Source organism: Trichechus manatus, unplaced genomic scaffold (assembly GCF_000243295.1).
Source record: "Trichechus manatus latirostris isolate Lorelei unplaced genomic scaffold, TriManLat1.0 scaffold00011, whole genome shotgun sequence".
Taxonomy (NCBI): Eukaryota; Metazoa; Chordata; class Mammalia; order Sirenia; family Trichechidae; genus Trichechus; species Trichechus manatus.
In genome coordinates, this window is record NW_004443947.1 from 6,523,314 (window position 1) to 6,536,949 (window position 13,636).

Below are 13,636 nucleotides of genomic sequence, written 5' to 3' on the forward strand. Positions count from 1 at the left end.
CTCAAGCCTGGGGGATACTGTGGTAGTTATGGTCCATTAGTCCTTTGGACTAATCTCCCCCTTGTGTCTTTGGTTTTCTTCATGTTCCCTTGCTGCAGATGGGGTGAGACCAGTGGCGTGTCTTAGATGGCTGCTCACAAGCTTTTAAGACCCCTGATGCTACTTGCCAAAGTAGGATGTAGAACATTTACTTTATAAACTATGTTTTGCCAATTGAGCTAGACGTCCCCTGAGACCATGGTCCCCAGCCCTCAGTCCAGTAATTTTGTCTCTCAGGGAGTTTTGTTGTGTCTATGAAGCTTCCATGAGCTTATCTTGGTCAAGTTGTGCTGACTTTCCCAGTATTGTATACTAAACAAGCTACTTTTCTCATGATCAAACTTTTAATAAACAATCATATGTGTATAGAATATTTTGACTTAGGAATTAAAATTGGAGCCATTATTCCCTGCCCTTGAGTATAAAGAATGTGACCCAGCTGGCATGATAAGGACTCACAAGGACACATCAACTGGACCCTGAGGTATGAAAACAATAGCTAGGGCAATCTTGGAAAACATCTTTTAGGAAAACTTTCACATAAACAAATGCTTAGATAGAACACAAAAGACCCACATATTTTCTACTCTTATCTTTTTCTGTTGGTATTTAGTAAATAGTAAGATTTGCTGTACCAATGACTGTCATTACTGAAACTTGCACCAATGATTATTAAGAAAGACGATTCAAAATGTAGAATCACAGTGACTTAGCAGTTTTTAGCCAATCTGTCAAAAGGTGAAACTTTTAATGATTTTACCCGTTCGTAATGTCAATATATACTGATGATTCTGTAATATTCCTCGGACTCGGGCAGACATGGCTCTGGCAGCCTGCTTGTCTGTTTCCCACTTTTGTCTCTTGAACATATGCCAAATAAAATCTTTCTTCTTGCTTTACTATAACTTTGTGGTGATTTTACCCTAGGACAATTTCTGGAAGAATGTCAAAGTAACTGGGAACAGTGACTGCCTCTGGGGAAAATTGGGAGAGTAAGGGTCAGGGGTGGTAAGAAAGCTTACCTTTTACTGTATGTATACCTTTTCTACGTTTTTATTTTGTACTGTGTATTACTTATTTTACAAAACCTAATTTAAAAGAACAATGAACAAAGACCCAAAGCAACACCAAATGGGAATTGCTCAAAGTCTGTAGCACCTGCGGAGTACAGTGGACTCTTGGTTATTAGAGTTCTGCCTAGCTCCTGGAAGATTCAATTACTTGCCTACCCAACTCTTTCAGTCATCTAGTGCTGCTGTAACAGAAGTACCACAAGTGGGTAGCTTTAACAAACAAATGTATTCTCTCACTGTTTAGGAGGATAGAAATCCAAATTCAGGGTGCCAGCTCCAGGGGAAGGCTTTCTCTGTCTGTCAGTTCTGGGGGAAGGTCCTTGTCATCAATCTTCCCCTGGTCTAGGAGCTTCTCAGCACATGGACCCTGGGTCCAAAGGATGCACTCTTCTCCCAGTGCTACTTTCTTGGTGGTATGAGGTCCCTCTGTCTCTCTGCTCGCTTCTCTCTTTTATATCTCAAAAGAGATTGACTTAAGACACAACCTAGTCTTGTAGATTGAGTCCTGCCTCATTAACATAACTGCCACTAATTTCGCCTCATTAACATCACAGAGGTAGGATTTACAACACAAAGGAAAATCACATCAGATCACAAAATGGTGGACAATCACACAGTACTAGGGATCATTGACTAGCCGAGTTTACACATATCTTTGGGGGACACAAGTCAATCCATAACACCAGCTCACGTGGAGAGCTCTGTAGCCCAACATCTCATGTTTGAGTGCAGTATGAAAGCAGACATTCAGAAGCAGTTATCTAAAGTTTAAAATTTGGAGTCTTCGCAAAATAGCACAAGGGGACTCACTCAAGTGGATACACATCTGCAAATTTGATGAAAAGGTCAGAAGGGAATTGTTTCATTCAAAGTCATTCCAGGAAACAACCTAATACCCTGGGGGCCTGAACTTTGATAGGCAGGCCCACCATCTGGCATTCTCCAGTTCCCATGGCCTACAGCCACCAAAAAACATCGCTGAAACCCTCCCCTTCATTGAAGAACCAGCCTTTGTTGTTGTATGTCCTTGAATTGCTTCCGACTCATAGTGACTCCATGTGACAAAGTAGAACTGCCCCATAGTTTTTTGTTTTTTAATAATATTTTATTGTATTTGAGGTAAAAGTTTACACAGCAAATTAGGTTCTCATTTAACAATTTCTACACAAATTATTCCATTATATTGGTTACGTTTTTCACAATGTGTCATCATTCTCATTCATTCCTTTCTGGTTGTACCTCTTCCAGTACTCTAGTTTCCCTGCCCCCTTACCTTTCCATCTTTGCGTTAGAGTAATTTTTTATTTTTATTTTTATTATTGTACTTTAGATGAAGTTTTACAGAACAAACTAGCTTCTCATTAAACAATTAGTACACATATTGTTTTGTGACATTGGTTACCAACCCCACTCCACGACAACTTTAGAGTAATTTTGACCATTTGGTCTCATCTAGATTATTTTTTCAAGGCACTCATTACTCACAGGTGATCTTTGTTGTTTTATGAGCCAATCTATTATTTAGCTAAAAAGTGACCTCAAGGGATAATTGCAATTTAAGGTTTAAAGAGTATCTCAGGGTGATGATCTTGGGAAGTCCTAGTCTCGACTGTTCCAATAAGTCTGGACTTTTTAAGAATTTGAGTTTGCCTCATAGATTTTTCTTGGATGTAATCTTTAAGAAAGCAGATGACCAAGTCTTTCTCCCGCGGAGCTGCTGGGTGGGTTCAAGTCGCCAACCTTTCAGTTAGCAGCCGAGTGCTTAACCGTTGTGCCACCACGGCTTCTTTTTAAAAGGCCAGCATTTGTCTAAACTCCCTCGAGAAAAACTGTTCCCTCTGGTCCTGTGAACAAACTCACTGCCAATCTCCTCTGAAGACAATAGCTAAAATCTGCTGAGCACTCTGTGTTTTACATGCGGTGTCTCATGTAATAAACCTGACAACCCTGTGAGGTATTTCCTTTGTATCTCCTTTGTATAGATGACAAAACTGAGTCCCAGAGAGGTTAAGCACTCTGCCTGAGGGTACACAGCTAGGCAGTGACAGAGCTGGGATGAGAGCTCGCATTTGATGCTGAGTTCTTCTTGATCTTGATCAGTGCTCTATTACTCTCTTGGCACAGCACAAGCAATGTTTGTGAGGGAGATTATAGCTCTGGAAGCTCATATCTACCACTTGTATTGGACTAAGTTGCTGAAAACAAGCCAAGTCTGATTCCTTGTTGCTGTCAGGTGCTGTCAAGTCAGTTCCGACTCATAGTGACCCTATGTACAACAGAACTTACCACTTCGTGATCCTGCACTATCCTCACAATCATTGCTATGCTTGAGCCCATTGTTGCAGCCACTGTGTCAATCCATCTCCTTGAGTGTCTTCCTCTTTTTCACTGACCGTCTACTTTACCAAGCATGATGTCCTTCTCCAGGGACTGGTCCCTCCTAATAACATGTCCCAAGTACGAGAGTCTGACTCCCAGGATATACTATAATTTGAATTTACTGATGAGAGTAACAGCTGGAGCCTAGGGCTCAGGCCAGGCATCATAATATGCCATAAGGAGCTATAAGTTTAGCCTAGTATGAAATCTGACTTTGATGCAGCTTTTTTTTTTTTGAAAAATTTTTTTTATTGTACTTTAGATGAGGGTTTACAGAACAAATAGTTTCTCATTAAACAGTCAGTGCACATATTGTTTTATGACATTGGTTTGATGCAGCTTTTGGAGCCCTAAAACATGTATTACTCAAGACTAAAGACAAAATTCAAATCAGAAAAAACAAACTATAGAACTTCTTGGTTGACGTATTCATTATACTCACTAGACATATAGCTCATAGCTGCCGTATGTTGGATGTTGGGCACCTACTACAGTAAAATCTGCGAAAGCTGGAAACTGTGTAAGGCAGAAATCTGTCGGAGAAGGAAAACTCAAATATTTTCCAACGAGCAATAGAAAAGTGGTAAGACCACACCCCTCCGAAGGTAAAATCTTGCGAGACCTGGGAAAACAAGGCAGTCCCATTGAGTTCTGGCTCTCACAGGTTTCACTGTATTTTATGTGCTGTGTATATACTCTACATATATTCTAATCCATTTTCCCAAACTTGGCTGGTCCTAAGAATCACATCGGGCCCATGTAAGAAACACAAATGCACAGGCCTCTCTTGAGACCTACTGCATTAGAAAATCTCCAGGGAAGAGGGTGGGAAATCTAGCACTAATCAGCAACCAAGTGATCCTAAGGTCACCCCAGTTGGGGGACTGCTACTTTAATCTTTACAGCCTTGGACATAGGCATTTCTAGCTGCTTAGAGATAGGGAAGCAGAAGCTTGTAAAAATGACTTCCCCAGGACGGTGTCACGCCGCCTACCCTTAAATCCATGCCATAGTCAGAGAACACATCTTGATTTTTGTTCTGTGATCTCATTGATTTCTTTTGTGAAAAATCATTAACTCTTTGAGTGCAGTTAATGGATTAGGAGATTGAATAGGAAATACAAGTAAACTGAATAATAGTGATAATACACTTAATACAAACGTATAAATTATACAGCTTTTAAAGTGTACTAATATCAACTATTCCATTTGATCCTGGCATTTTATCTCTGCATTTTTCCATGAGATAGGCAGGCATGCAGGTATTATCAGGTTTTACTATGGAGAAAATGGAAGCTCAGAGACGAGTAACTTGCCCAGAGACCTGCAGCTCCCTTGGCAGAGTTCGGATGGGGTGTGATGGCCAATGACATTGCTTTTCCCACTAAGCAGCACTACTGCTGCAAACACATAGGTTCTTCTCTGTTCCACACCGACATCCAGTCCCTCATCAGACTCCAGTATAGGGCTGATAGAGTAAAAGGAGCACCAGAGACGGTTAATTACAGCGGGGAGGTGAATGGCCTTTGATGCATACAGGCCTAAGTTCAAATAATGGTTTCATCTTTTATTCTCTTTGATTTAGAAGATTATCCTGAGCTCATTTTCCTTCATCTGTCAAAATGGGAAACAATCCCGATTCTATCAAAAAATATTTACCAAGATACTCCAATGTGTCAGGCAAGGCCTGTTACCAGCCAGCCATAAATGGCTCAGTCTGACGCATTTTGATTTTTTCACAGGGACAAGGGAAGATTTTAGATGTGGTGCTGCAGCTAAACTTTGAAAAGTTAAGTTATACCCGACGTCTAAAACTCAGATGCCAGTAGTGTCCAGACAAGTAGAGCTACGTGTGACCGATGCCACGAAGGAACAAGGCACTGTATGGCCAACTGAAGCACAAGATCTGATTTCTCTGTGGACTTGCCCAGGTTTTAAATGTTGGAAAGCGATGTAAAAAAGTATTTTAAAAACAGTATGAGAACTAAACAAAACGTGTCTGTGAGCCATATCTGGCCTACAGGCAGCCAGTTTTCTGAGTTAGTCCCAGAAGAGAGGGGAACATTTCAGTCACATGGAAATAGCACCTGAAGTCAAGACTTTCAGAAAGGTAGTCTGGTTAGGGAGCTGCATGTGGTTTGGTTTGGCTGAAACATGAAGCAGAGGAAGCTGGGAAAATGGGAAGAAGCCAGAGAGCAATGTAAGGCCTGAATGAGAGAAGCGTGCAGGGCAGCCCCAGACATGGTCTTGAGGGCCAATTCACTTCATGAACTGCTCCCAAGTGTGGTGAACCCCTCTGTCAGGGACCAGAACTGTCTTAAAACCCTGCCAGACTAAACATGTAAAAGACTGAGAAGGGAACTTGATAACAAGATAGACTTTATTTACAAAACAATGCAAACACCATTTGCAACTGGGAAACATTTCCAATTTTTATTCATTGAATTGTTAATCAAAATACATTTACAGAGGTAAATCTTAGATTTAAACAGCCACTTATCAATAAAACAAGAGGAAAATGAAATGTTCTAGAGACATCTTGAAAAGTTCCCAACACACACTAGGCTAAAATTCTAGGGTTAAACTGTGGTTGTACAACAGGTTATATTCATTCCTGCATTTTCTCAATAAGCTCTTCCTTATATTTGCCTTTCTCTTTTCCAACTTGTCGTGATTTGGCTTTGCGTTCAAGAATTTTTTTCCGATCCTTGTCCAATTTTAGCCTGGTGATAACCACCTGTTAGGAGTAAGAAAACAGATGTTTACTTTTTTTTAAGTGGAAAGGACTTATAACCACAATTATCCTTTACAGCAGAGCTTTCCTCAACAACAGTGGTTTGGATTCCTTCTTCTGCTATCTGGCCTCCCTTCCCCTAACTCCTGAGGATCATAGGAGACTATTTAGGGAAGTTAGTGATATGAAATATCACTTGGGTTGGGTAAAAATTAGACTACCAATGTGTTTCTGGTTTGTTCATCATTCCTTGGCTAGCAAAAATGAATTGCTTTAAAAATTATCTGCATTCCCACCAGCTGCTGGGCAATACGGAGATCATAAGGATAAGTAAGACCCCAATCATTTTTCCCTTAAGGATCTGAAACTCTGGAAGGAGAGAAGGACCCTATTATACAATGCATAAAATGGGGGCACAAAGGAGAGACACCATACTCCACTAGGTTGGGGTGAGGGTCACAAGACAAGGTGTCCTCTCTTCTCCCTCTGGACATTATCTAGTAGGGAAGTGAGGCCTGGAACACCTGGAGCCCTCTTGCCACCAGCCTCAAAAATGGATTCAACACCAATGATGACAAAACAGATAAGAAAACAATCTAGATCCTTAATGATATCACTAAGCCAATGAATCTATCAATCAAGCCTGCCTGGCCCACCTCTGGGAGGCCTTACTACGGCCACCTGTGTACACAGCACCAGCAGGTCGATAACCCTTAACAGCAATGCTACACTACACTGCTGCTGCCACTACTCAGTACCAGACCATACCTTGCTTGGGTGAATTCCCACATGGACAGTTGTACCATTAGCTTTCTCGCGCTGCACCCTCTCGATGTAGATGACATACTTCTTTCTGTACACCTGGACTACCTTGCCAATTTGCTGACCTTTGTAGTGTCCTCGAACCACCTAAAAGAAAATACAACCAAGAATTTCCCGTCATTTCTAATGTTTAAACGTTATAATACAGAAGGAAGCTAATTATCAGGAACATGCAGGCTGAAGACACAGCCTTTTGTACAAAAGCAGATTACTCCTAGCATTCAAAAATCAGATGCTTTTCTGGTATAAATCTGCTTTGTGTTATTCTAGGTCAGGTGGAAATTCTTCATCTGAATTACTTCTTATCTGAAGAACAAACAATTTCCTTGAACTAGGATGGTCATCACAGAACTAGTTGCAAGAGTTAAAAAAAAAACCAAAAACCAAAAACTGTAAGTGTACACGTAGAAATGGTTGAGATGACATATATTTTGTTATGCATTTTTTCACCACCAAAAAAAAAAAAAAAAAAAAAAAAAAAAAAAGGCATAGAAAACAATGGAAAAGAATATCCAAATGCTAACAAGGTTGTCTCTAGGAAATAGTATTATGTATAATTATTTTCTCCCATTCTCTCGTTTTTCAAAATTTTCTACAATAGACAAATATTTTATAATTATAAAAAGTCAAAATATTAAGATCTTGTAGGCTATTCTACCATACTAAAAAATTTGCTTAAGCATTAACTTTATTAAAAAGTATGGTGAAGGGTTCAATTAGGTTATAATTTCCCCAAAGTAAAGAGCCTACTAAAGAGCAGACAAATGTAAGTTATGTCCATTAATAACCCATCACCATCGAGTCGATTCCAACTCATAGCGACCCTACAGGACAGAGCAGAACTGCCCCATAGTTTCCAAAGAGTGCCTGGTGGATATGAACTGCCCACCCTCTGGTTAACAGCCATAGCTCTTAACCACTACGCCACCATGGTTTTTGCTGATTAATAAGCATAGAGGAAATACCACACGTAAAGAACCAGAGAATCTCAATGAGAATCCTAAAATGTCCACCTAGAGTGTTCAATTTACTTTCCAAGGCAATTTTGAGGTTGAAAAGAGGACAGTTAGGCCTCATTCAAAATCTACCCAGTTCAGAGCAAACTCGGAAGAAGTCTGTGGAAAAGCCACTGTTAACTATCAAGACTAAAGAAAGATGTTAGTAAAACAAGCCCAAAGGAACAGCAGGTATAAACAGAAGTGGCCATACACCAGACCTAGTCAGGAGGGAGATAAGACTAAATCAACTGGACCATAAATGTGAGGGACAAGAGGCAAGGACAATATCCAGAGTTTGGCCTGGACAGCTAGATGGACAGATGTGCCTTTCCCAGAGAAATGGAACAAAGGAAAAAGATATTAGAAGAAAACAGTTTCGTTTAGAGCATGGTGAATTTGAGGCATCCGCAGGATATTGTGGTATAGAATTCCATACACACCTGGAAGGCCAATTGGGCCAGCAACAGAGACTTGGGAGTCACCCACAGAGATGGCCATTCAATGCTTGATTTAGATCAGGGAGTTCTGAGAAGAGGAGAAAATACAGAAATCTAAGAAAAGCCAACACTATAGAAGAGCTTGAGGTGGCCAGAGAGAACAGGAAACCACGGGGGTGTGGTATTACAGCAGCTAAGCAAAGAATGCCAAATGCATGGCTAAAGAGCTTTCAGTGGAGTGGTGGGATGGAGGCCGTGTACAGTAAGTGCACCAAAGGTGAGAAGGTCAGCAAAGTAAGAAAAGACAATCCTAAGGGGTTTGGCTGGGAGGAGGATGAGAGAGAGAATAGATAAATGCTGGAAGGGGGTGTGACGTTAAGGGCAAATTTTTTATTTTTAAGGAAGAAAAAACCATGAATGTACTTATATGCTGATGAGAAACTAAAGAAAATATGGGATAATGATTGTAAGGATTTCCAAGAGGTGAGAGGAGAAGACGGAAGGGCACAGTGGCAGATGGATTAGCTTTAGACACAAATAGGGATTCTCTTTATTGTTAACAGGAGAGTAGGAGGACAAGATGGGTAGAACTACAGGTAAGCTGGTGGGTGTGACACCAGGGGCAGAGTGTTCCTGGCTAATGGCTTCAATTTCCTCTGTAAAGTAGAAGGAATAATCACCTACTTAGAAAGAGATAGGTAAATAAAATTCAGAAAATCCTAAGAAAGAAGAGGTAGTTTTAACAAACCCAACTGGGGCTATTTTATTCTCCTGGTGGTTAAGTGGATAAAAGTTTGGTCTTTGGAGTCAGAACCCGGATTCCTGGTTTTGACACTCATTTTCTGTATTGTTTCTATGTTACTTAACCTTTCTGAGTTTCAGTTTCTTCATATTTAAAAAATAAACAATTCATTTATCTCATAGGCATTAAATAAAAAAAAAAAAAAAGAGGTAGCTCCTTCTGCTCTCCTCCCCTCCTCCTTTATCTTACCTTCTGTATCTGTCAGTCAACATTTTTTTTCATTCATTCAACAAACATTGACGAAGCCCAACTGTGTGCTAGGCTCTGCACTGGGGTAAGGCAACAAAACAGACAAGCTCTCTAGCCTCATGCAGCTTAGTATAATGGGTAATAAACAGTTAAAATAAATAAACATACCAGTATATTATCATTAACTGGAATAGGCATATGGAAACTTCCTGGGATGACAAAAATGGTCTATATCATAATTACGGTGGTGGCCACACAGTTTTACATTTGTCAAAACTCGTTGATCGGTATACTTTATTGTATGTAAATTATGCCTCAGTTAAAAAACATAAAGATCTCAAATTGTGTTCACTGTTATGAAGGAAAAATAAAGGATGCTATGATTTTGACTGAAGGATCTGGAAGGCTCCTGAGGAATCGATGAAAAATGAGCAGGAGACACCCAGGTGAAGGCGAGAAGGATGGACACTTTAGGCAGAGGCAGCATTCTGGGCAAAGACCCAGAAGGAGAAAAGATCAAGCTCTATCTAAGGACCTGAAAAGGCCGGTGTGGCTGAAGTGTAGAGCACAAAGAGCAAAGAATGGGATGAGATGAGGCTGGAAAGGTAGACCAGAACTAGATCACATAGGGCCTTGTAGTCAACAATTTTAGATTTTACAGTAAGCACATCAAGCGTCAAGCACCACTGAGGTTTTAAGTAGGGTCTGATCCGTGAATATCACTCTGTGGCGAATGAACAGGGATATAAGAGTAAAGGCTGGAAGAATTTAGGTGGCTATCATAGTAATCCAGGAGAGAGATGGCGATGCCTGTGAGTTGGAAATTGGGAGAAGGCTGTGCTAGACTGCTTCTGTAAAGATTTACAGCCTTGGAAACCGTATGGAGCAGTTCTACTCTGTCCCATAGGGCTGCTATGAGTCAGAATCAACCAGATGGCAACAGTTTTTTAAAAAAATCAGATTTTGGAGGCAGCCGGGGTGTTAGGATCAAGAGGACTCTTGGATAAGAAGCTTGAGATGCCCATGAGATACCTAAATCAAAACGTTCAGCAGCAGGTAGTTAGAGCTACAGGTCTGTGCACAGAAAAGTGGTTTGGAATGGATATAAATGAGGGAGTTGTTAGCACACAGCAGATATTTCAAGCTCTGAGAGTAGATCTTATCACCTTGGTAAAGAATAAAGAGCTAGAAGAGAAGGCAGACCAGGCCCAGCCTCTGATGAACTCCAGCATTTAGGGATCACACGGAGGAGAAATAGCAGCAAAAGAATCTGAGAAGTCAGAAGTAAACTGTGACCCTGACGGCAAAAAGAGAGATAATTTCAAGTAAGGAGGTGCCACCTACGCCAAATGCTGCTGAAAAGTACAATGAGATCAAGATGTGTGCATTGAATTTTGATTAAACAAGGTTATTCCTGATCTCAACCAAAAGCAGTTTCTGGAAAGTAGTGAGAACAGAGGTCAGGCTGGAGTCTGTCTAAGAGTGAATGAGAGGTGAGGAGGTGCGGACGACTCTTTTGAGGAGTTTGGCTATGAATGGGGAACAGAGTAGCAGATGGAAGCAAATGTGAGACTGAGGAAGAGAATCCAAATTTTCTAGTTCTATCTCCCCTGCTTCCATTCTTTTCCTCTTTAACATATCCTTCGGTCCTTCAAAAAGTCTCAATGGCTTAGAAGATATACCAAACCCCTTAGCCTTATTTCATTCTCTAAAGCAATGGTTCTCAACTGAGGGTGGAGTGGATTTGCTCCCCTTTGCCCCAGGTGACATCTAGCAATGTCTGGAAACATTTTTGGTTGTCAGGACTTGGAGAGGGATGCTACTGGTAATCTAATAGGCAGGGGCCAGGGATGCTGCTGAACATCCTATAACGCACAGGACAGCCCCCACAACAAAGAATTACTGGGTCCAAGATGTCAACAGTGTCGAGGTTGGGAAACCCTGCTCTAAAATGTAAGCCCATGAGTGCAGGGGCTGTGTGTCTTGTTCACTGCTATTGTCTACAGTGCTTGGTAAGTGCTCAATATTTATTCAAGGAATGAAGCTAGCCCTTGCCTACTTTCCTTTCCCCTCCCACACGCCCTAAACTCTAGTCAGAGAGAGAACTAATACTTTCCCATGTGGGCTACACTCTTTATTTTCACTCCTCTGAGTTCTTTCTCCCTCTGTGTTTTCATAACCAAATCCAATATCATCATATGTCCAGCCTCCACAAATCCCTGTTCACCAATCCCTTAAACCCAATGATACCAAAACACTACTCTCTCTACAGCACTATCCCCGGAAAGTCTGGTTCAAAGAACCACCCTGAGCATTAACGGGACAAACTAGTGGGCACGGGACCAAATGAAAAGCAAATTTTTGTTTGGATGGCATACCTTTTTTTTTTTTTTTTAACGATTACTATTAAAGAATTGAATTTTAATACTCTTGAGTAGGGCAGGTACTCTCTGATGGCCCTAGGCCCCATCTCTGGTCTACCGCATCTGCAGGGTCACACATTTCGGTTTCTTGTCAGGGTCCTGAAGACATGTGAATCTGCTGATTGCTAACTGAGCAAGAGATTCTTCTAAAACTAAAGCACACGCAACGTGCTCGGGCAAAGGTGGTGCCTGAGCGCCACGCGGCTCGGTGACGAGAGCCGAGAGATGTACCTGGACCTCGTCGTCCTTGCGGATCGGCATGGAGCGGACGTTATACTTCTGCCGCAGCTCCTTGGAGAGCGGGGACGACATGATCTTCCTGCGCACGTGCGAGGGAGCATTGAAGTGGCGTTTGCGGTTCTTGCTGCGGTCCGAGGTCACGAAGGGATTGAACTTCATGGTAACCGTCTGCAAAGAGGGGCGAGGGAGGGAGCAAAAGGACGCTTAAGGGGATACAAAGGCCTGTTCATCACCCAGACATCCCTCCCCATCCCCGCGAAAGTGCTCTGTGCCGGGAGGTGGCCTTGGGAGAAGGCGCCGGAGGAAGGAGAATGGGAGATGTGAGCGATTTGGCTGTTATAAGGGACGAGGTAAGGAGGGGGGCGCATGCCTGACTAGAAAAATCGCGGGGAAGAGGGCCGCAATGGGGGCCTTGACGCTGATTTATAAGAGGAATGCCCAGGCTGGGAAAGAATACATAGCTGGGGGGTCACGCAGAGCGATTTCTGGGACAGCGTGTGGGCAGCGGTACGCTACGGAGGGTCCTATGAGACCGAGGACTTCGGAATCCGAGAAATCACCAACCTCTACTCACCAGGCGTCAGGCGTCTTGAGACCCTCCGCGCGCAAGGCCGGAAGTGAGGCTGCCTTACCGCGTGAGGCCTTGCCTTGCCACCGCCCAATTTCCGTCTGAGCGAGGCAGAGTGGCGACCCCTGCGACTCGGGGTGGAATTACAGCGCCTTATTTCGTAGGGCTCAGGGAGCTATATGCGGAGCCTCATGGAGATGGTGCTGCTGGGGAGAAGGGGCGTCCTTTTGTAGGGTTTGTAGTAGAGGCGCTTTCTTTTTAAATTATTTTATTTTTTGTTGTTGTTGAGACTATACAATAGGAGAACATATACCAATTCAACAATTTCTACATGTACAATTCAGTGACAGCGATGACATGCTTCAAGTTGTACAACCATTCTCATCCTCCTTTTCCAAATTGTTCCTCCACCATTAACATAAACTCACTGCCCCCTAAGTCTCCTGTCTAATTTTTCCAGTTGCTGTTGTCAGTTTGATCCCATGTAGATAGTTCTTAAAAGAGCACAGCGCTCAAGGCAGACTTTCTTTACTATTATTTGGTTTTAAGAAGACTTTGGGGCATATTTCTGGTTTAGGTTTTAAAGATTATCTCAGGACAATAGTTTCAGGGGTTCATCCAGCTTCCATGGCTCCAGAAAGTCTGGAGTCCATGAGAATTTTAATTCTGTTCTGCATTTCCCCTTTTTGACCAGGATTCTTCTATAGAATCTTTGAATAAAACGTTTAGTAGTGGTAGCCAGGCACCATCCAGTTCTTGTTTCATGGAAAAGGAGGCAGTTGTTCATGGAGGCAATTAGCCACACATTCCATTTCTTCCTCCTATTCCTGACTCACAGGAGGTCTGGTGGTACAGTGGTTAAGTGCTTGGCTGTTAACAGAAAGGTCTGCAGTTTGAACCCTCCAGCAGCTCCTTGAGAGAAAGATGCAGCA

General features: G+C 42.1%; 1 protein-coding gene across 2 annotated transcripts; it reads right to left on the bottom strand.

Moving 5' to 3' along the window:
* Window positions 1-5,867: 5,867 nt before the first annotated feature.
* Window positions 5,868-12,809, bottom strand: RPL26L1 (ribosomal protein L26 like 1). Of its 2 annotated transcripts, none has more exons than XM_004371191.3 (4): window positions 12,711-12,809; window positions 12,128-12,304; window positions 6,994-7,134; window positions 5,868-6,228 (listed from the first exon to the last, which is right to left on the bottom strand). In XM_004371191.3, the coding sequence occupies exons 2-4, from the start codon at window positions 12,293-12,295 to the stop codon at window positions 6,100-6,102; spliced, it is 438 nt and encodes a 145-aa protein (XP_004371248.1). In that variant the 5' UTR covers window positions 12,296-12,304; window positions 12,711-12,809; the 3' UTR covers window positions 5,868-6,099. The 2 variants fall into 2 exon arrangements, with proteins under 2 accessions (XP_004371248.1, XP_023582267.1); XM_023726499.1 differs by having other exon boundaries at window positions 12,701-12,730.
* Between the last annotated feature and the right edge of the window lie 827 nt (window positions 12,810-13,636).